This window comes from Bufo gargarizans, chromosome 8 (assembly GCF_014858855.1).
Source record: "Bufo gargarizans isolate SCDJY-AF-19 chromosome 8, ASM1485885v1, whole genome shotgun sequence".
NCBI lineage: Eukaryota > Metazoa > Chordata > Amphibia > Anura > Bufonidae > Bufo > Bufo gargarizans.
This window is the reverse complement of record NC_058087.1, coordinates 71862160-71886565: the sequence shown is the minus strand read 5'-3', so window position 1 is coordinate 71886565 and position 24406 is coordinate 71862160. Positions and strand designations below refer to the sequence as shown.

At 42.5% G+C, this 24406-nt stretch overlaps 1 protein-coding gene across 1 annotated transcript in view; it reads left to right on the top strand.

Moving 5' to 3' along the window:
- Positions 1 to 24406, top strand: part of PLCL1 (phospholipase C like 1 (inactive)) — a 310610-nt gene that overhangs the window by 218470 nt on the left and 67734 nt on the right. The window contains exons 4-5 of the mRNA XM_044304764.1: positions 13980 to 14055; positions 16247 to 16356. Coding sequence (XP_044160699.1) covers positions 13980 to 14055; positions 16247 to 16356 — 186 coding nt within the window. The remainder of the gene's footprint in view (positions 1 to 13979; positions 14056 to 16246; positions 16357 to 24406) is intronic.

The window sequence follows — 24406 nt, the reverse complement described above, 5'->3', positions numbered from 1 at the left end:
TAACGGACGCGGACCCATTTTGCGGAGGTGTGAATGAACCCTAATTGTGTTGCCCCCCCCTCCCCCATGGGTCTACTTTTAGTTTTTTTTTCCAGGGCCACTTTAAGTTCCCAGACCACTCCTGCTGGAGGAGGCAAACGTGCACCTTTTTGGAATATGGCTGCTGCTTCTATTCTCTTGGTAGTAGGACAGCCTGTGACTGCTGTTTTGTAAGCTGGACCATGAGTGCTATAAGCAGCAGCCTGCCATTAGCTGGATATTTCCCCAGCATTATCCTGTTTTAGTATCTCATCTCAGAATTATATTAGGAAATTGCAATATCAGCACTTCCATATCAACTGTGTAGTTTTATCTTTGGCTCATGAAAGCCGAACCTTCACTAGTGGGACCCCTGTTGATCCAGAAAACGAAATGATTGAGGTCACTTCTCCATTTCTTCCTGAACACCTGCTATACAGGGAACTGCATCAAAGCTCTATTCAAATACAAGGTACTATATTGTAGTTCCCTGCTGGTGAGGAGCGTCGCTGTATATGGAAAATCAGTGAAGGAGCTATATTGCTAGTTATAGTGCTAGTTCCTGGAAGTTATGGTAGATCCAACCAATAGCGTATTCTAGCAATACACATCCTTCACTTTAGTGACCTTATTGACTTTAATAGCTCTTTTTACTAGTACTTAGTACAGAAAGGAGGCCGATGATGTGTACTTTGCAGTATATTGACATGGTACATGCTGTAGTTTAAATGCACATCCCCTGAGTACTCTAGACTCCTTCCTCCAAATACATACAGTATTTCTGCCATATAATGAGAAATGAATATAAAAAATATGCTGCATGATGCATTCATTTACTGTGGACCTTTCATGAAACAAAATTAAGGAAGACCTCGTTGACAGGTCTTTACTATTGGATTTGTGAAAAGTAAAATAAAATAAAAAGCAAAAACCAACACTTATGGCAGGCGGGTCTCATTTAGACTGCCAGCAGGAGACTTTAAAGAATGTCAGGAGATTTGTTAGGCCTTTGGCCATTAACTTTACATATTTATTTGTGTGCTGTGTTTATATATGTTCCTCTTTGGGGTCTGGGGATCATTTAGAATAAAAAGGAAATATATCTCATGGAACATTCGTTCTACAAGCGGAAATCTCAGTAATTATGTTGTATAAACCAACAGCGGGGAGAAATCTTTGCTTTTCTACACTTGTCTCATGTCAAAGGAATTTGCTACGGCCTGTGAATGGAGCTGTGTGCTTGTAGCATTTTCTACTTTATGCATCACTTCATCTCCAGTGACTTTAGAACTAGTTTTAGAAGAACCTCACAGTTCGTTGCTAATATGGATTTGGGTCAATTGTAAGGAGACAGTGCTATCAACTATTAAAGGACTGTCTCTATGCTGTAGCATGTTACTTTCACTGACTTGTTTCGGTTTATTTTGTTACTGTGGGCTGGATGAAAATCGGACATCCCTTGTCACCATGTTTTGTACATTTGTGTCTTTTGTACTTTCATAAGTGCTTCCAACCATTGCCACGTGTATAGAGCTAGTTGCTGTCAATGACTGAATCAAGCTCTTTCTCTCCCAGCACAAACGGTAAAAGACAAGTGAGCACTCGGGTGGAAGGTACGGTCTTGCTGTGATTACTGGGAAGAGGTAGACTGGGTAGACTGGCTATAATGGACTGCTGAGGAAGGTGATCAGTAATGGAAGGAGGCCTAGTAATGGAAGGAGGGCTGACTGCTGGGGAAGAGAGGAAGGCCGGCTTTGACTACTCTTTGTGGGGCTGCTGTGGTTACTGTGAATAAGAGGAGTGCCTGCTACAACTAGTTTTGGGGAAAGGGTCTGCTGTAACTACTTGGGAGGATGCTATGTAGCTACCAAGGACAGCACTATTCTAAATATGGGGGTCAAAAACTCAAGAGATTTCCAAGCTTTAATGGGAATCTGTCATCAACTTTATTCTGCCCATACTAATGGCAGCATAAAGTAGAGAAAGGTGAGTTGATTTCAGCGGTTTGTCATTTAAAAGTTAAAAGTAAGTGGTTGCCGAGAACATCACAATCCTTGCAGACTGGGCCTGGAAAAGAGTCACGGCTACCTGAGAAGAGTCATGGTTATTCATAAATTCCTGCTCTCCCTGCCTACCTGCTGATGACTGACAGTCTTCTACCTAGTTTTCTCCCTTTCTCTCTAGGAGAGAACTGCCAAGCATCAGCTGATGGGTGGGAGAGCAGGAGTATATGAATAGCCATGACTCTTCTCAAGTAGATTTGACTCTTTTCCAGGCCTGGGCTGCAATGATTATGATGCTGGTTCTCAGTAACCACTTACTTTTAGCTCATGAGTGACACACCGCTGAGATCAGCATTTCTGTCACTATTTTTTGCTGACCTCAGTGAGGGCAACATAAAGTTAATGACAGGTTCCCTTTTAAATTGTCTTTGCAGGGTACCTAAAAAGTGCATAAGTGGCGCCACAACCTAGTTGTGTTGACCTAACCGTATGTGCCATTACTGGCTCCATTTAGAGTTGTAATCTAAACTTGGCAACGATTTGTACAGGCCTCAGTTATGGACAATGTGTTGTGGATGAAACCAATGGTGAAGGTACTGCAAAGAAAGAAATGTGGGTTAGTCAGCACATCCCAGTGTGCAGGTGCACCTCACCATGGTTGAAAGCGCAAAAACAAACGCAATACAACAGCACTCCGCAAACACAAATAATAAAGTAAATACAATTGTGCCATACTCACTATACAACATGTACTAAGTCTGATACTACAATATAAATGTGGGATTCTTGGCAAATACATTTTGTACAAAATTATTTGTGCCTGTCCACCAACATCAATGCGATCTCTTTAGGACAGGAACCTACACATGGTGAAGATAAAGTAAAATGTTAACATAATAATTCTCTATAATTGATGAAATTGCACTATTATCTGCAGTAATTAATGACTTTCATGTCTGCCAAATTTTATGTAAAGGGATTCTGTCACCAGCAACCTCCCTATCCAGATGTGTCCATAGACACATAGTTGTGGTTCACTTGGTTAAAATGCTGTTTTTCTTTTGTTGATCCATTCCTGCATAAATTATGCTTTTTCTTAATATGCCAATTAGGCCTTTGGTTTAATGAGGGTGTCACCGTTGCTGTTGTTGCACCCAAGCTCCACTACTTTCTGTGGCCAGCCCCTCCCTTGCTGTGTTGCCACTGCCTGGCCCTGTCAATCAAAGCAGCAATTGAGAGGGCTGGCTATAGAAATGAGTGGAGCTACAAGAGCAATGGTGACCCCCTCATTGCAACAATAGCCAAATTTGCATATTATGAAAAAGTGTCATAATTCGGGAACGAAGCCTCGAATCGACAAAAGAAAAACAGCGTTTTAATCAGGTGAACCACCGCTATGTGTCTATGCAAACAGTTGGATAGGGAGGTCGCTGGTGACTGATTCATTTTAAATATTATCCAGGATGAAACAGCTGAAACTAGTTAGCTTCAGTATTTTCCTACTTCTTCAGTGTACAAGCAGTAGTTAAAGGGGTGTTCTCATCACAGAAATTAATGTAATATCACTACGAAGTACCATCACTTTCTGTTCAGTGGGTTCTGACTGTCAGGAACTGACCAATGCAGAGAATGGATCGGCATTAGTGCTGCAACCCTTTCTTGTTAATGCATCTGTAGTGACCCTCCTGGCCACTGTCTTTGTAGGGTAACTCAGCATGGCCGCATTCACTTGAATGGAGCTATGTTGCAGTTCATGCCCAGCGGGTGGCCAGGAACGCTCCTGCAGGGAGTAACTAAGCTGAGTGCTAAATAAGCCCTGTGGAGTTGCCCTTCAGGATTGGTGAGGGCCTTGGCAGTTAGACACTGATAACAAAGAGATACGGTGTAGCGTATCCTGGTAGTTTGCGGCATAGGAATACCCCTATAAATTGATGAACCAATAGGGACAAGCTGTCAATCAAAAAAAAAAAATCTATATTGTAAGATCTGTATATATATATTTTTTTCTTTCGTAGTTCATGGGCTGGATTTTATTAGACTGGGGAAGGTAGGCTTGGTAGTGGGAACTCCCCAGTCCACCCCATTCCAAGGCCTGTTTTCCCCTAAGCCTGAGAGATCTCCAGGTGTCATCTGGGATTGTTAAGGGGAAATAAAAACCTGTTCCAGGCTGTCAGTCAGAGAGAGAGAGAAGACTTTTGAACAGAGTGCTGCTCAGGAACTGTGAGTGTGGTCTCAGCTGGGCTAGGATGAGGGGACACGAGGCTGGGAGAATTTGGCCTGCAATTTGGGTGACTCGTGTTTGCTACAGCCTAGAGGCTGCTAGACTATTGGGCTGAGAAAGCCGCACCTGAAACTGTCACGAATGATGTTGCAGATAGCTGGAAGTTATGAATAAAAGTCTGACTGGCTTGATCCCAAACTAAGGAGCATATAGGTGACCCCTATAAAACCCTAACAGCTCACCCTGACTGCTAAGCACATACAAGGGTCTCAGAGGTAGACGATTGCATGCCCACGTACCTAGACTGTGTGACACCTGAAAACCCTATAATAGTGAGGGGACATGACCACCGGCTCCCTGCACTTCATACGGAGGGAGTCAGGGTCACCTAGAATCAAGCCAGCAAGGAAACACGATACATGAAAGGACTTATCTGAACAAGCAGCAGCAGAAGTCTCCAGCAGTGAACACTTCAATCCAGGAAGTAGTATAAACCGCAAAGTCAGGCAGTATGGGAGGGAATATAAAGAAAAGAGGATTAGTCTAAATAGGTGACACCTGGGAGAAGGAAATGAGATGCGAAAGTGAAACCAAAACAAAGAACATCATGCAAGAGGTAGAAAAGGACGTCTGTCAGACCTTCTCACAGAAGTGGCGGTGACAGACACAGTGTGTGAACTGTGATGTATAGGTAAGTCAGAGAGACACGTCATATTTGTTTAGTTAGTGCCTAGACGGGCAGGTGTTTCTTTTGCTTTGTTTGTGCTGGTGTGTGAATTCTGCCAAATAAATGCACCGTTTGGACCTTAAAGGGGTTGTCTCACCTCAGTAATCACCATTTAATCACTTCCTTGTAGTCCTAGGATGGTTTCTGTAATATAGGTCAATTTTCCAATTTGCCTCAGTCACATCTTATTCCTCTTTATAGTGCCCAAAATTCCATGCTAATTTCTAGGGGTTACGCTCAGGCGCACAGAAACCCTATCACCGGCTGATCTTATAGCCGGGTTTCACGGGAGCAAGCGCACACATATAAATTGTGCATGTGCAGTCACTCCCAATCCATCCACCCCATCTGAGCTTTACTACAAGCTCATAGGAATTACAAGGTGCGCGTACGCACAACCAAGGGGCAGGGTTGCATCCTACCTGCCCTGCTCACTGTACCTTCAGCTCCGCCCCCAAGAAAGCAGGGAACCGAGGCCCCAAGAGCCAGGAGGAAGCCTGCAAATAAGGAGGTGAGACAACCCCTTTAAACCTGGTGTCCGTGAAGACGTCTGTGAGTACAACCCCCTCTGAGAGAGCGATCCCTAACAATATACATATATATATATATACATACTTTTATAGTAGTGTACACTTAACAGAGAGGATTACATCTCCACTGTCATAGAGGATGCTAGGTTTTAAAGGGCATCCGTCAGCAGATTTGTGCACTTTGCAGATGTTCCATGTTCATATGTGCCCACATTGCTAAGAAATATGATGTTTTAATACATGCAAATGAGCCTCTAGGAGCAACAGAGGCGTTGCCGTTACACCTAGAGGTTGTGCTTTCTCTGCAACTGCTGCACCCTTTGCATTTTAATTGACAGTTGCAGAGGGACCAGAGCCTCTAGGTGTAACGGTAACGCCCCTGTTGCTCCTAGAGGCTCATTTGCATATATTAAAACATCATATTTCTCAGCAATGCGGGCACATATGAACATGGGACCAACACAGATGCCTTCAGCTGCCAAGTGCACATATAACAGGTCAGCCAGTTTTATAGGGAAAAATCTGCTGACAGATGCCCTTTAACAAAGAAACTGTCACCATTAATCTTTCTAAATGGGTTAATACTAATTGGATGTTCCATCCTTTTAAATATACATATTTCTAATAATTAAACCATCCTACGTTTCAACTAGTATCAAATAATTAGAAAAGGCTCCACCAGCAAACTACTGGAGCTCAGCCTTTCAGTTACCAGCTGAAAAAAGGGATAAATCAATAGTAATAATATAGGCTGGCTCACAGTATTTTTGCATTAATTTATTAATATACTAAATCAATATAAACTGACTTGGTGTCAGTATCAGCATACATACATAAACAAATGTGTATATAGGTATATAAGTGCGGAGCTCACGCACAAACCTAAATATCGGAGTGCTCCTAGGAATGAGATCTAATGGCTGAAGTTAGGCTGCAAGGGTTAATCTATTGAACCGCTCAAATGTCCATGTTTGTAATTACCAATTTGCCGAATAGTTGGAACCAAAGGTTCAAGATTGTCCTTGTTGTAGTTTCCCACAAGGGGGACTCTGTGTTTAAATGTCGTCTGACAAATAGTGACCACACTTTCTCCGATCTGCGGGGCTCCACTTACTTGTTCCTTGCGGAGCAGACCCTGAGCGAGCGGGTCTGATGGTCTGCTCCGCAAGGAACAAGTAAGTGGAGCCCCGCAGATCGGAGAAAGTGTGGTCACTATTTGTCAGACGACATTTAAACACAGAGTCCCCCTTGTGGGAAACTACAACAAGGACAATCTTGAACCTTTGGTTCCAACTATTCGGCAAATTGGTAATTACAAACATGGACATTTGAGCGGTTCAATAGATTACCCCTTGCAGCCTAACTTCAGCCATTAGATCTCATTCCTAGGAGCACTCCGATATTTAGGTTTGTGCGTGAGCTCCGCACTTATATACCTATATACACATTTGTTTATGTATGTATGCTGATACTGACACCAAGTCAGTTTATATTGATTTAGTATATTAATAAACTAATGCAAAAATACTGTGAGACAGCCTATATTATTACTATTGGTTCATCCTACGTTTCACCTGCCCCCCATCCCTACTGAGTGTGACTATGTTTCAGATGATAGCCAAGCAAATTGTAGTTCTTTTTAAAATATTGGCCTAAACGACACATTCCCATATTCTAACAGAAGACATTTGGTTCCAGACGGTTATCACCAGTTTTGTGCTCAGCAAAGTAGCTTTACTGATGCAGAGTAACATCTTCATCGTGTAATGGGATAATTCCAGGCTCCTATCTCCAACATCTGTTTCTATTGTAAGAGATGGCAATTTTTTAAGATATTCATGGGAAGAAGCAGAATTCTCTGCCATTGTAGGCAATTTAAATGGAACGCATGGAGGTTTGTGAAAGGTCTTCCTTTTGTTGTTACCATGAAATGGTGTTACTTTTGACACTATTCACATTGATGGCTTCGGTACTAGCACTGACATTAACCACATATCTTTTGGAACCCAGCGCTCTGATTCACACAGTGTACACTATGTGCAGATAAAGACTAGCTTGTACGAAGTCTTTAAGTGATTATATACCGCAATGAGGATGTCACCACACTCTCCCACGTGGTGATGTCATCACATATATCGCAGGTCCTTTGCCAGGTCCTGTTCAGTGAAGATAGAAGAAGCTGCTGTAGCACTATACGGTGGATGAGGTGAGGTTTTTTTTAACCCCTAAATGGCGATATTGTTTTGCATTATATCCCGATATAACCATGTTACGGAAAATAATAAAGTAAAGTTCGGGTGCCCATTGACTTCAATGGGATTCAGGGTCATGTTTGGGTCCTGAACCCGAACTTTGACTGGAAGTTTGGCTGAACCCGGCGAACCTGAACTACAATGGGTTCGCTCATCCCTACCTGCCATCAATATGACATCCTATTACTTAATTGAATACGGTCATGAGGAAGTAAGGGATTAAATCTGTTTGTGACAAGTGACTAATAGTCTGAGCCGCTGTTGCCTAAGGCCCCTTTCACACGGGCGAGTATTCCGTGTGGATGCGATGCGTGAGTTGAACGCATTGCACCTGCACTGAATACCGACCCATTCATTTCTATGGGGCTGTTCACATGAGCGGTGATTTTCACGCATCACTTATGCGTTGCGTGAAAATCGCAGCATGCTCTTCTCTGTGCGTTGCGATAATCCACGCAACGCAGGCCCCATAGAAGGGTTGCGTGAAAATCGCAAGCATCCACAAGCAAGTGCGGATGCGGTGCAATTTTCACGCATGGTTGCTAGGAGACGATCAGGATGGAGACCCGATCATTATTATTTTCCCTTATAACATGGTTATAAGGGAAAATAATAGTATTCTGAATACAGAATGCATAGTAAAATAGCGCTGGAGGGGTTAAAAAAAACCAACATTATTTAACTCACCTTAGTCCACTTGTTCGCGTAGCCCGCCATCTCCTTCTGTCTCCTTTGCTGAACAGGACCTGGGGTGAGCATTAATTACATGAACAGGACCTGTGATTACGTTACTCCGGTCATCATATGTTCCATCACATGATCTTTTACCATGGTGATGGAACATGTGATGGAACATGTGATGACCGGAGTGACATCATCACAGGTCCTGTTGATGTAATTAATGCTCACCCCAGGTCCTGTTCAGCAAAGGAGACAGAAGGAGATACCGGGCTACGCGAACAAGTGGACTAAGGTGAGTTAAATATTTTATTTATTTATTATAACCCCTCTAGCGCTGGTTTACTATGCATTCTGTATTCAGAATGCTATTATTTTCCCTTATAACCATGTTATAAGGGAAAATAATACAATCTACACAACACCTAACCAAACATGGGTACCAAACATGCGCGATTTTTCTCACGCGAGTGCAAAACGCATGACAATATTTTGCACTCGCGCAGAAAAATCGCGGGTGTTCCCGCAACGCACCCGCACATTTTCCCCGCAACGCCCGTGTGAAAGAGGCCTAACTAACCAGTTCAAAGTTTCTGTAATTTAGCAACCTGGACCTGCCTCCTGCTCTCTTCTTCCCGGCAGGCACGGCTGACAGGGTTGCCCTGTCCCTCTACGCAGACTGCAGCCTTCTTGCCGGCAAGGCCCTTTCTATCTGTATGGCATGCTTACTCTCTCTTCGCCTTTTAAAGGGCCAGCACGTGCACCCTAATCTGCTTCAGCCTGTGGATGGTTAACTCTGGGTATTTCTTAGGCTGGGTTCACACCTGAGCGTTTTACAGCGCGTTCCTACTCGCTGTAAAACACTCAACAAGGAGAAACCAATGCTTCCCTATGGGAATGGTTCTCACCTGAGCGTTTTACAGCGCGTACGATTGCGCTGTAAAACGTCCGACGCCCCAAGAAGTACATGAGCTTCTTTGGGGCGTTTTGTCGTGCTTTTCCGTACATAGACTTTCAGGAACGCGCGACAATGGGCGTTCGCTTGTCTCTGTATGCGCGATTGTAAACGCCAGTACAATCGCGCATACAGAGCGCTCCTTTCAGAACGCTCAGGTGTGAACCCAGCCTCAAGGTACCTTCCCCTGTGGGAGGGTGCATTAGCAATAGGTTTCCTAGCTAGCTAGTATCCTGCGAAGGTGTGCAGTTTTTGTTGTCTGCTTGTGTACTGACTTTCTGCTCATTTCCTGGAGTGTGACCCTCCGCTGCCTGACCTGACCTGTGCTTGACCGCCGCATTGACCCTTCGCTGTCCACCCTGACCTTGGACCGGTTACCATGCTGCATGTACTCTGCCTGCCCTGGACTTTGCCTGTCGCTGACTACTGTTTTGCCTGATCTCTCTGTGTTTTTCATCGGTGCCCTGACCTCAGTTGGTCAGCAGTCAATCATACAGGGAGTACTCAAGGAGGTTGCGCCCTGGTGGTTCCCCTGCAGTGAAGTCCAGATCCCTGTACAGGGTTTAAAGGGTTAAAAATAGGAGATTGCCAGGATAATATCCCCTACTAGTATCCCAAAGCCAAATCTGTTGTTTGACACAGTGGTTCCACACCCACCTCCATAGCACAGTCATTCCTGTCCACGTAGCCGCTATTGATCAGCCCGTCAGCCCATGTAGAACTGATCTATAACGGTGTAATCAATGAAAACCTAAACTGTTTCTTTTCACACCAGCTTTTATTTTAATTTCACTACAGATTTCTCCATCTCCTAATCAGTATTGGATCCTGTCACCATGCCAGTTAGTGAAATCTCTGCGGGAGCTGGTTTCAGAGGCTCCAGCACCTTTACATCTTTACTATAACAAAGCAAAGTGTTTATACCAGAGCCTCCGGGGCATCTCCCTTGTAACGGAGAACTACTTGATTTTTCAAGAGAACAAGCATTCCTACAAAAGATGCCTCCTGGAATTTTCCACGGAAGTCTGTTCTATTTAATTGTGTCTTTTAATCTAAATATTTTAACATTATCTCTAATATCGGCAGCAAAGTCCATTTCAGTTGATGAATTTTCATGCGTTTCCTAACACTGAAAGTGCAGGTGGGGGGGGGGGGGGGGTCTACTTGATGCAGACATGCAAGAGAGTCTTACATCTCAGGTTCTTGCTTGTCCGTTGCCAAGGCAAAGTAATAGTACACGGCAAGACTTATATATAAATGTTTAGCTGTAAGTGCGACATGAGCATGATCCTTTTGGAGGGTCTGTAAATGTCATTTTATTTATACTGAAACTAACTGGTTACCCCTTACATGTGTCTAATTAGACACAGAAATGCCTTAGTCTGTAAAACCATCCTATTAGGTTGTGTGTGGGTCTGTTTTGGGCTTCATGCTGTAAAATGGGTCTAGGTGGTAAGGTGCTTGACCTATAGGTTCTCAGCTTGCCTAGTCCTGCAAAGGTGCACTGTACTGTTCTGACCTCCCGTGCCCAACCTCTGCTTGTTTACCGGATTGACTCTGCGCTGACTGTCCTGACCCCAGCCTGATCTCTGTATTGACCCTATGCCACCTGCCCTGTCCTATTGCCTGACTGCTGTACTGTTGGAACTCTGTCAATCCTGACCTTGGCTTGCCCACTGTCCATACTCTTGTCGTCCCGTTGGTGCAACACATCTGTATCTCTTAACCAGCCAGGGTCAGCAGCCTCTAAATGGAGACTTACTCCTAGCGGTAGCGAGTTGGTGGCCCTACAGTAAAGTCTAGATCCCCACACAACGTGAAAACTAGGGTCCACCTTAACAACATACTCAGGAGTAGCCCCAAAGCAGATCCATTCAGTAGGCATATTGGGGCCACACCCACAGCATTACAGGTTTAATTTGATTCTAGGAATTTTCTCCAGGGTTTTTTCCTAGCCTTCCTATGGGCCAAATGGCTTGGTCTGAGTTGTAAAGTTGTCTATTTGCAGCTATTTGAGTTTCTATGTGCATCATAAAAAATCTTTAAATTTAGAAGACAGGTAAGGTAATTTGGGATATTCTCTCTTTGGAATGTTCTCAGTATATGATGGAACCCCTCAATTTACAGTTTGTCCATTTCACATCTTATAGTATAGATTTAAAGGAATGGAAAGATAGCCTGGTTGTAACAGATTGTCATCACAACCAGGTTGTTCTAGAAGTCTTCTTATACATATCTATGAAATGCCAGATGATGAATTTAGGTTGGATATATCCGGTAAGTCGGTGTATTACACAGTTGTATTAGCAAACTGATTTTAATTTAGGAATGGAATCTGCATTTTTCTTTTTTATGTGGCTTTCCATATGAAGTGGATTTTGGTTCACCAAGAGTGAACATGTTGATTATCTTCCGTGATGTGGAGATGTGGATTTTTTTTCAATCTATGAACTACAGAGCAGATTTCCTATTGATCACAATGAAAGGCAGATTAAGGGTACAGCCACACAGTTTTTTGGATGAGGTTTTGAGACAGATCTGACTGCAGGATTTCCAGCCAAAGCCAGAAGTGGATCTTCCAGGGAAGAGAATTATAAACCCTTCCTTTAAATTTCTGATTCCTTTTAAACTTACATCTGACCCTGGCAAAAAAATCTTGCAGACAGATCTGCCTCAAAAACTGTGGCCGTACCTTTACGGGGGTGGGTTTTCATGCGAATTTTTGTCTGGAAGCTGCACCAAATTCCATATGGACAATCCACTTTGGGAAAATAGCCTTACATATGTCCACTTGTTATATGTAAAGCAGCAGAAAAATCTGCTGAAGATTTTGCCGCAAATTTTCAGCATAATCAACAAAGAATATGTTGCAGAATGCGTTACATGTGTATTTTTTGCAGATAAAATCACTGCATGCCAGTTTCCATGCAGATGTTTCATGCAATGGGTGAATACGAAGCAAATCTCCTGCACTTTGCTGCTGTAAAAGTCTGTGGATTTTTTGCTTGCAGTTCTGTGGCAGAACATCCAAAGCTATATGCCCAGTGTGGACACATGCTTAAATGGGTTTTCTGACATTTTGATACTGATGACCTAACCTCAGGATAGGTCATCAGTATGTGATCGTGGGGGTCCGATACCCAGGACCACCGCCGATCAGGTGTTTGAGAAGGCACCGGTGCTCCTGTGTGTAAATTGTTTATTTTTAAGGTTATTTCAAGGATATATACTGTGGAGTTACATCACTCCAAATTAATAAATGTAAAGATTTCTCTACATATCTGAAAAATAATATACATATATATCCATATAGAGAAAAATAAAATAAAAATTAAATAGTAACATCGTTGATACATGAACAAATAAAATAGGACAAACATGGAAAGAGTAGGGAAGGAGGGAAGGAAAGGTAAAGGAAAAACAGGTAAAGGAGAAGATAATGATTACCAGTCAAAATAGCAATTTAGTAAACCTTTTTTAGAAAATTGTCTATGTACAGACCTCTAAGAAACATAGAAACAGAGAATGGTATGTTTAACTTAACTCAAAATAAACACAAATAAACAATTAAACACAGTTCCCTAATAACAAATTTGTCTTTTCTGGTGTCAGATATGAAGTCCATTTTTCCCATGTGTCCTCAAATCTTTGCACATTATGGGCTAAAGTCCACCTCATTTTTTCTAAACTCTGTACTTTCTTGACCTCCAGAAACCACTCCTTCAGCGTTGGGGGTTCTTTCTGCAACCACTTCCTCGGTATTAGTATCTTGGCCGCATTGAGGAAAAGCATACATAACTCTGACTTGATATCAGCATGACACACATCAAACCAATTAAACAAAATCAGATGTAGAGAAAAATTTGTTTTAGTTTTAAAAACCTCATTAACAATTTTGTTAATCTTTTCCCAAAAAGGAACAATTAGAGGACATTTATACCAGATATGAGTGTATGTCCCTATCTCTCCTCCACATCTCCAACAACGATCAGGAATATCTGGATTTATTCTATGTAACAAGACAGGTGTTTTATACCACCGTGATGTTAATTTATATTGCATCTCTTGATACAAATAGCATCTCGAGATTGAATGGGCATTTTTCAATATGGCACCGGTACTCCTGTGAGTGCCGCAGCTTACCAAGCACAGCGCCATACATTGTATAGCAGCTGCGCTTAATATTGCTTTCAGCCCCTTAGAAGTGAATGGTGCAGAACTGCGATACCAAGCACAGCTGCTATACAGTGTATGGCGCTGTGCTTGGTGAGCACAGAGAAGGTCGCAGCACTCTGCAGCTGATCGGTGGGTGTCCCGGGTGTCAGACCCCCACCGATCAGATACTAATGACCTGAGTATAGGTCATCAGTATCAAAATCTCGGAAAACCCCTTTAAAGATAGCTCCGCTTTATATATTTTTCCATATCTGCATTTTACCCTCAAAATTAGTCTTTTTGGCTTCTGTCTACTTCACCCGTGTTAGTTCTTTCTTAGTTCTATAAAGCCAGATGAAAGAATTGTATTGTGATCTTGCTGCTTGTCTGGGAGGATAATGTCCAGAATGATGGACCTGTGTGTTTGTTTCGTCTCATAGATGATACAAGAGAGCCGATCGCTGATTGAGGGAGCAGATGTAATCCACGAGAAGATATTGCAGTGCCAGAAAACAGGTGAGATCACAATTATTTCATTTTGCATACAGAAATCACAATTATTAAGTATTCTTACTGTATTGTGTAGAGAGCCAGATAAAAGCCACAAGTAATTCATAAAGAGTCTGAATGGTGAAGCTTGTGCTGCATGATCTTTTTTCTTGAAGTCAACCCTAAGGCCCCTTGCAGACGAGCATGAGCGGGTTAGAGGGTGCGTTGCAAACGCGTTCAGTGAAAAATGAGCAATTTCCAAGCAGTTTAGTATGCAATTGTGTTCAGTCGTTTATCAGTTTTTATCGCTCAGGTGCAATGTGATTTAATGCGTTTTGCACGTGCGTGATAAAAAACTGAAGGTATATCAGCAACATCTCTTAGCAACCATCCGTGAAAGGCGCATCAAATCCGCACTTGCTTACGGATGCAATGCGATTTTCACACAGCCCCATTTAATTCTATGGGGCCAGCGTTGCGTGAAAATCGCAGAATATAGAGCATGCTGCGATTTTCAGGCAACGTACAAGTGATGCATGAAAACCGACACTCATGTGCACAGCCCCATTGAATTGAATGGGTTCGGATTCCTTGTGAGCGCAATGCGTTCGCATCACGCATTGCACCCGCGCTGAATACTTGCTTGTGTGAAAGGGGCCTAAATCATGTAAAATGTAAAATGAATAATCCTTTCAGCTATTCTTAATTGAACACTCACAGCTCTTAGGCAGATCTGTGTGTCTACATGGTAACTGAATGCAGTGTTGTAATCATGTAGCCAAATTGCTACCCAGCTGCCCCAGCTAACATATATTCAGTAAAGGGAACCTGTCACTTGTTTTTACACACCACAATCCAAATATACCCCACCCCACTAGCTTTTAGGGGTCGTTCACACGACCGTATGGCTTTTTCAGTGTTTTGAAGGCCGTTTTTAATGGATCAGTTTTTCCGTTTTTTGTTTCAGTAGTGTTTCCTGTTCTGTTCCGTTTTTCCATATGGCATATACAATATACAGTGATTACAAAGAAAAAATTGAGCTGGCCACAACATTTTCAACAGATGGTTCAGAAAAAACGGAACGGATATGGAAGACATACGGAGTACATTCTGTATGTGTTCCGTTTTTTATTCGGACCCATTGACTAAAAAACGGCCCGTATAGATGGAACATTAAGAAAACGTTCATGTGAACGAGCCTTACCCAAACTCTTAAGTATCCGGCTTTGATTTTGCAATACCTTAAATGGGTTGTGCAGTGATTTATATTGATGATCATGTCATCTGATCTGTGGGGGTCCGACACCTGGGACCCCCCCCCCCCCAATCAGCTGTTTGAAGAGGAGTTTCAGACGCCGGTCTAAATAAACCCCTAAGCAGTGGTTCTGCCAAAGTTATAAAGAGGCTCCGTTGCGCTGCAATCTGCGCCTGAAATACACCAAATATAGGCGTATTTTAGCTTAATAATTGACTCCCTTATTCTCTAGGCCTTTTTCATTTTAACTTATTGTTTTTACCATTTCTACCGCATATGAAAGAGAGGTTTGACTGCTGTTGTTGTGAAAAAAGTTTTGGTGCCAAATTATTTTAATCATTTCAATCTATCAGTTTATAACTTAAAGGGGTTCTGCAGTTTGTTTAAACTCTCTGGATAGATCATCAGCATCTGATTGGTGGGGGTTCAAAACCCGGGACACCCGCTGATCAGCTGTTTGAGAAGGCGGAGCGCCGCTGCCGTCTCACTGTTTACCGCTGGCCCAGTTACATAACGACTAGTATCGACTGGCCTGGGCGGGGCTAAGCTCCATTTAAGTGAACAGAGCTTAGCCCCGCCCATGCCAGTTGATACTAGTCATGACGTCAGTGGGCCTGCGGTAAACAGTGTGAAGGCCTTGGCGCTGCTGGAGTGCCGGACCCCCGTCGGAACCCCGCTGATCAGATGCTGATGATCTATCCAGAGGATAGATCATCAGTTTAAACAAACTGCATAACCCTTTCAACACCACTACTGTTGCATGCATTTCTTTATTTGGAAGCTTTGACTACACTTAGTATTGACAAATTATCCTACACAGTCATAGAAACAACAAAGATGTCATAATTACGGTAATAATCTTCATCTCCTGGAGGTAAAAGTGTCTAGACAACACAGTTCTTTTGTCTACCTCTACATGGTTCTCTCCTGTAGACTTTCCATTCTTGTCTTTGCTCTGTGTAGGGATGGAATTTCACGAGGAACTGCATAGTCTGGGGACAAAGGAAGGACTGAAAGGCAGAAAACTCAGTAAAGCCATAGAAAGCTTCGCCTGGAACATCACGGTGCTGAAGGTAAGTGCAGGGTTGGGCACATTTAAAGGGGTATTACCATCACATACAATGGGGGCATATCGCTAGGCTATCTCCCCGCTCCTTCCACAGAAGTGAATGGGAGCGCACTGCGCACACGCGGCCCCTGCTCCAATTCATTTCTATGGGGCAGACGGAAATAACCGAGCAGCCCCTTAGAAATGAATTGAAGGTGGCTGCGCATGCGCAGTGTGCCCTCTATCCATTTCCCCACTCCGTTCTCATTGTAGGTCCTGCACTTATCAAACAATGAGGGCATATCCTAGCGATATGCCCCCATTGTCTGGGATGGCAAAACCCCTTTCACTGTTTCCGGTGTAAGCTGTAGATGGGAATTTTAAAATTGTGAAATACTTGGTTCAAAAACATCCATTCCATTCAGGCAGTACTTGCGGCTGCTTTGGGCCCCTTGGAAGGAGGGGAACCAGCCCTGGGTAGACCCATTCTTCTCGCTATATGGTAAAGTAGATCTGTGCAGGACTCCACTAACCAAGTAAACTCGTTTTTTAGCAAACCAGGGGTAGGACTCAAACAATTCTCCAGGGGTTATAGAAAGACATGAACGCTGTTTTAATATGTCCTCTTTGTTCTGTGTTCACTACTAAATTCATTCTTTCCTGGAGAGCAGTCTCCCCTGATTTTCATGCCTCTTAATAAATTTGGCACATTTTATATTACTGTCAAGTCAGAAAATGAAATATATGCCTGCAGTGAGCTATGGTTATAGGTTATAAATTATAAGCCAAACCTTTACCAGAAAATCATGGCCACATTTCCAATTTTTGACAAGAACTGCGTAAAACTTTTTTATGCTTAATTTGCCACTTTTGGCTAATTTATGGGCAAATTGTACTACTGCAAATCTGTTGATACATTCCCCATATGTCTTTTATGGTGTTCCTATTTCGTACAATAGACTATAAAGTAATTTTTTTTTGCCAGACGTCAACGCTAGTTCTGATATTGGGGTATTGGGCTCCTTCTATTTGCGTTTTGGGTTCAAATCCTTTGTGAGTTTGTTTTTTTTATTTCTCCTTTTCATCTATTAATTGTTATATTTATAGCAAATGTTCTAGTTATATAGGTATGTACCCCCACACAGTCAAACCTGTATTACACCTGCAGATGATCGCTAACGAGCGTTTATAGTAACTCTGCTTAGCGATCATCTAGCAGTCTAATACTGCCGCTGATTGCCCGATGAACAAGCAAATGCTTGTTTATCGGGCAATCTAAATCTTTTGACAGGTTAGAAAAAATCATTCTTTGCAGGCGGCAGATCGTGCTGTGTAATCACAATCTGCTGCCAGCAAACAATGATTCAGTATAGGGAAGAGTGATAGTATAACGATCACTCCTCCCTATACTGAGGAGGAGATCGCTGCATGAAATGGCAGCGGTCTCCTCCACTAGCTATCAGACGATAGTCGGGAAGGAACGCTTCCGCCTATTAAATCGGGCTGTCTAATACAACCATTATATACAATTCTGAGCCTGTGCTGTCATAAGACATCATTTTAGTAGCACAGGGGAGGAGATCATGCAATCAGTAAAGTGCCATGGTAAATGGAGATTCAGAAGCAAGATATTAGTAAGCGGCTTATATTATTCATATTTAAAGGTGAGGAAATATTTAAAAGTGAACAAACCATTTAGATAATTTTTTTTGTGAGCCATACACAGTATATGATGCTGTTTTCCTTACGTTGAAAAATATTAAGCACTTCAGTTTAATTGTTCATTTTTGGAGATGAGTTTGTTCCACTCTAAGTGGTTTGTATTGTACACTGGCAGCTCCGCAGGACAGCATGTAATAGCTACCTGGAAAATCAGTACAGGCTTGTATTCGTGACATTTAAATACTGTACTTTATTGATGCGTGACAGACTCGTAATGAAAGATAGAATCATTTTTTGTTCTTTGTAATAGCAAGAAAAATATGAGACGGAGTATACAGCATTGCATATTTATGTCACACTGACAAGCTATTTCAGTAGGCCCCTAGATTACTGCTGAGGATGCAGTATTGCTGAGCAATGCTAATTACAATTCTAGTTACTCCGATAATTTCCCCCTTAGTTTTTCTTTTTTGTATTCATTGGTATGAATGGACCTAATTGTAGCAATGTTGAAATGATGTTTTATGCATATATTTAGATATTTTTCAGTTATTGTTATTTGGTAGGTTACATTGATGAAGTGCAATAAATGGGTGTCTTTGGTTCCCTTTTAAAGAGAGCTGACCTGTATACCTGGGAACTTCTCATGAATTTGCCTTGTTCTTCCAATTACCAATTCCATTCATTATTCCAGTTGTTCTGCTAGATGTATTTCAAGCTAGCAGCTCAGGGGGCGTGCCCTTTCTCAGTGGGAGGGTCGCCACCAATCAGATACTGATGACCTATCCTGAGGATAGTCCCATCAGTTTTAAAAAAAAAAGTTTCAAAAGCACTTAAAAAAAAATCAAATTACTAGTTTTGCACATGGCTGTACACCAGTTCTATAAAGTAGTATGAAGCACTAATAATCTCCTGCCTGACTTTTTAATGACTTAGAACAACGGCATACGTAAACCTGGCAGAGGATGCCCAGTTCTACGACTCGACTGATGGGTCAGTGCCTTTACTTCAGTATCTTATCGCTGAAAATTATTTTTTTTAATAAAGTTGATACTGATGGCAGATGCTGTTCATAAATATTCTTACATGTTTAATATACATGTGTTTTCTTGGTGTGCTAAAGTGACTGACCCCCTCCCCATGCTCCAGGGTATTTATTGCCTTGGCACATTGGGGGTAGAGTCACTATAGTACACCAATTAGACACATTGTGTGAATAGTAATCAGATCTACTTTGCTTTGTGAATTTCAGCCTCTAATTACAATTCTTCCTGGAACCACTTCTCGGATCCGTAATCCAATCAGGACTTAAGCCGCTTTGTAAAATAGCACACGTCAATCTCTTTACCTGATGTGTCTTTAATATTGAATTCAGCTGGATAAATCCGATTTTAGGAAATTAAAAAAATAAACTGCCAGACTGGGATTCTTGATTGCCGGAAGCACTCTGTCACAATGTATGTGTGTGTGAGAAATAATATAGAGAGGGGGCAAGAACATTGGGGGCAGGTATGGAAAGATACAAATTCACTAGTATGTGAATTAATGGGTGTATGACCGCTTATGAAATGGCAAGGCCTGGTTCACACTGCTTTGTAGCACTTATCTTGCATCACAACAAATCTTAATGGATGGGATTTAAATGGTTTTGGGACAAAAAGACAGAAGTTTTATAGGAGAGACATCTTTATTGGTAAAGGGGTTTTCTGAGACTTTTATGCTGACGATCTGTCCTCTGGATAGTATCTGATCAGTGAGGGTTTGACACCTAGGACCCTTGCTGATCAGCTTTTTGAGAAGACAGTGACGCTGACAGTAGCGCCACCACCTTCTGACAGCTTTTCCTAGGTGAGTGACATCATCGGTCACATGGCCTAGGCCCAGCTCAACCCCATTGAAAAGATAGGTCATCAGTATAAAAGTCTTGGTATAACCCCTTTTAGAGATGTTACACCAAGACTTCATATATGAAGTGATAAAACGCTAAAGGGATTATCTCCCTCCCTTCCCCCAAAGGATCCATTCACACGTGATCTTTTTTCACACGTGGTCTTTCGATGGTTGAATTTTGGTGTGGTCAAAAAGCCAATGGCCACACGTAATCTGCCTCCTTTTGTTTTCAATGGCTGGCCATGCTGCAGTTTGTGTTGAAAGCCATGACCACACCAAGAAAGGATATGTCCTTTCTATTATAAGAAAAAGATTGGAGTGGTCCAAAGGCAAAGGGGAGTTCAGTTGTTCATATGATCTTGGCATGTTCCCCAACACAGACCATATTATATTACACCGTACCCAGAATTTCTCTAACTGCGCTCTTATTTTCCTTGCAGTTCTTGTAGCCTTGGACAATGGAAGCTGCCCAATACTAATATACTGTATGGCTGCTAGAGATAAACCATCATAGATCATGACAAGCAATAAACTGTTCTGTCCTTAACAGATAAGGACAAAGCTTATTTGAAAGGACTTAAGCTTTGTGGATTGCATTTTTAAGTACTTTTCCATGTTTGATGGATAGCTTTCATTTCAATCCCCTGACCCAAGTCCTTTGCATTTTTTTATTTTGTTTTCTTTTTCTATTTTACTGCTGCAGTATTCCTTTATTTAACTTAAAGGGTTTCTACCACTTCGGTGTCACATATTTAGCTGTCAGACACTAGCGATCCGCTAGTGTCTGCTCTGCCCAACCATCCTAATATAATTGCTTTTGGGGCAGCCGTTTTGATAAAAAAAACTACTTTTATTAATATGCTAATGAGCCTCTAGGTGCTATGGGGGCGTCATTAGCACCTAGAGGCTCCGTCTACCTTCAGAAACTGCCGCCGCCCAGCGCGTCCCTCCAGCCCGCCCATCTCCTCCTGAATGCGATCCTCCTTGTGAGCGTATGTCTTCTGCGCATGCGCAGTGAATGTCTGACCGCTTCCTTGCTCAGACATCTCCACTGCGCCTGCGCGATGACGCCATAGTGCTCCGAGGAACAGGCGCAGTGGAGATGTCGGAGCAGGGAAGCTGTCAGACATTCACTGCGCATGCACCGAATACAGGCGCTCACAAGGAGGATCGCATTCAGGAGGAGATGGGCGGGCTGGAGGGACGCGCTGGGCGGCGGCAGTTTCTGAAGGTAGACGGAGCCTCTAGGTGCTAATGACGCCCCCATAGCACCTAGAGGCTCATTAGCATATTAATAAAAGTCGTTTTTTTATCAAAACGGCTGCCCCAAAAGCAATTATATTAGGATGGTTGGGCAGAGCAGACACTAGCGGATCGCTAGTGTCTGACAGCTAAATATGTGACACCGAAGTGGTAGAAACCCTTTAACTATTCTTCCTTTGAGGGTTTATTTCAGTTTTTTTCCTTATACTATATGTATGGGCTTCCATTGTTAGGGGGGATATATATATTTTTTGTTTGCTGTACGTATCTATATGACATTACACTGTTTAAATGTGGGTGTATGTGCCATGATAACAATAATAATAAACAATCCTCAGAGGTAGTAGGGGTATTTGCAACTACCTTGGTAGCAAGTAGCTCCCCCAGTGTCCAGTTGGCACTCTGAACTGAAGTTGGAACCCTAGCACTTTCCACAGGTGTCCCTTATGGGGTTGTGCAAGAATGAGGGGGGGGGGGCATAACCCACCCCACCCCACTTGATCAGACCTGTAAAGGGATGCTTACTTACCTGCTTCCTTGTGCTGGCTCGCCACTCTTTGTCCTCCCATTCTAAGATGCTCCAATGGGCTCCCTTGCTGAAAACATCCTGCCATGCTGCAGCCAATTACATTTTTTTTTTTTAAAGCATTAGTTTAACTCATTGAAAAATCACATGCTATCAAATGGCACCAGTTTTTCTATAGAAGCAAAAACCTGATCAGTTTAAGGGCTTGTTCACATCTGTGTAGAAGGCTCAGTTCAGGTCCTCATCGCAGATCCTATCAAAAGACCATACAAAAAAGTACTGCATGCAGGGTTTTTTGCCCAGTAAAAATATGGCATCCCAAACGGAAACTGTGAAATTTAAACATTTTGATTTAATTTTAGTTCTTGTATAGCTTTTGGTAAGAGTACCTGTATATTAACCCAAAGTTGTTTGAAGAGAACTATCCCATTATTTGAGTCAATACATAGAAGATGTCATTTTTAAAGGCCATGGACTCCTTTTGGATGATTTTTATTTCATTGACTGTACCTCGGTAGATGTGATGAGCTGTGGTAAGTTGGATGCTTATGAATGGCAGCATTGTCTCAGAGGAGATGCTTTCTTTCATTGTTAACCACTTCAACCCCGCTAGCTAAAACCCCCTTCATGACCAGGCCACTTTTTACACTTCTGCACTACACTACTTTCACCGTTTATCGCTCGGTCATGCAACTTACCACCCAAATGAATTTTACCTCCTTTTCTTCTTACTAATAGAGCTTTCATTTGGTGGTATTTCATTGCTGCTGAAATTTTTACTTTTTTTTTTTCACCCATGCTGGGTGAGAGAAATATCTTGGCAAAAGACAACTTTTCCAATTTTTTTATACAAAGTTGGCATTTGACCAAGATATTTTTCTCACCCAGCATGGGTATATGTAAAATGACACGCCAAAACACATTCCCCAACTTCTCCTGAGTACGGCGATACCAGATGTGTGACACTTTTTTGCAGCCAAGGTGGGCAAAGGGGCACATATTCCAAAGTGCACCTTTCGGATTTTGCAGGCCATTTTTTACACATTTTGATTGCAAAGTTCTTCTCACACATTTGGGCCCCTAAATTGCCAGGGCAGTATAACTACCCCACAAGTGACCCCATTTTGGAAAGAAGACACCCCAAGGTATTCCGTGAGGGGCATGGCGAGTTCCTAGAATTTTTTATTTTTTGTCGCAAGTTAGTGGAATATGAGACTTTCTAAGGAAAAATGAAAAAAAATAGAAAAATCATCATTTTCCGCTAACTTGTGACAAAAAATAAAAAAATTCTAGGAACTCGCCGTGCCCCTCACGGAATACCTTGGGGTGTCTTCTTTCCAAAATGGGGTCACTTGTGGCGTAGTTATACTGCCCTGGCAATTTAGGGGCCCAAATGTGTGAGAAGTACCTTGCAATCAAAATGTTTAAAAAATGGCCTGCGAAATCCGAAAGGTGCACTTTGGAATGTGTGCCCCTTTGCCCACCTCGGCTGCAAAAAAGTGTCACACATCTGGTATCGCCGTACTCAGGAGAAGTTGGGGAATGTGTTTTGGGGTGTCATTTTACATATACCCATGCTGGGTGAGAGAAATATCTTGGCAAAAGACAACTTTTCCCATTTTTTTTATACAAAGTTGGCATTTGACCAAGATATTTTTCTCACCCGGCATGGGTATATGTAAAATGACACCCCAAAACACATTCCCCAAGTACGGCGATACCAGATGTGTGACACTTTTTTGCAGCCTAGATGCGCAAAGGTGCCCAAATTCCTTTTAGGAGGGCATTTTTAGACATTTGGATCCCAGACTTCTTCTCACACTTTCGGGCCCCTAAAAAGCCAGGGCAGTATAAATACCCCACATGTGACCCCACTTTGGAAAGAAGACACCCCAAGGTATTCAATGAGGGGCCTGGCGAGTTCATAGAATTTTTTTTTTTTTGCATAAGTTAGCGGAAATTGATTTTTTTTTTTTGTTTTTTTCTCACAAAGTCTCACTTTCCGCTAACTTAGGACAAAAATTTCAATCTTTCATGGACTCAATATGCCCCTCACGGAATACCTTGGGGTGTCTTCTTTCCGAAATGGGGTCACATGTGGGGTATTTATACTGCCCTGGCTTTTTAGGGGCCCTAAAGCGTGAGAAGAAGTCTGGAATATAAATGTCTAAAAATGTTTACGCATTTGGATTCCGTCAGGGGTATGGTGAGTTCATGTGAGATTTTATTTTTTGACACAAGTTAGTGGAATATGAGACTTTGTAAGAAAAAACAAACAAAAAAAATATATATTTCCGCTAACTTGGGCCAAAAAAATGTCTGAATGGAGCCTTACAGGGGAGTGATCAATGACAGGGGGGTAATCAATGACAGGGGGGTAATCAATGACAGGGGGGTGATCAATGACAGGGGGGTGATCACCCATATAGACTCCCTGATCACCCCCCTGTCATTGACCACCCCCCTGGTAAGGCTCCATTCAGACGTCCGTATGATTTTTACGGATCCATGGATACATGGATCGGATCCGCAAAACACATGCGGACATCTGAATGGAGCCTGACAGGGGGGGTGATCAATGACAGGGGGTGATCAGGGAGTGTATATGGGTGATCACCCCCCTGTCATTGATCACCCCCCTGTAAGGCTCCATTCAGACGTCCGTATGATTTTTACGGATCCATGGATACATGGATCGGATCCGCAAAACACATGCGGACGTCTGAATGGAGCC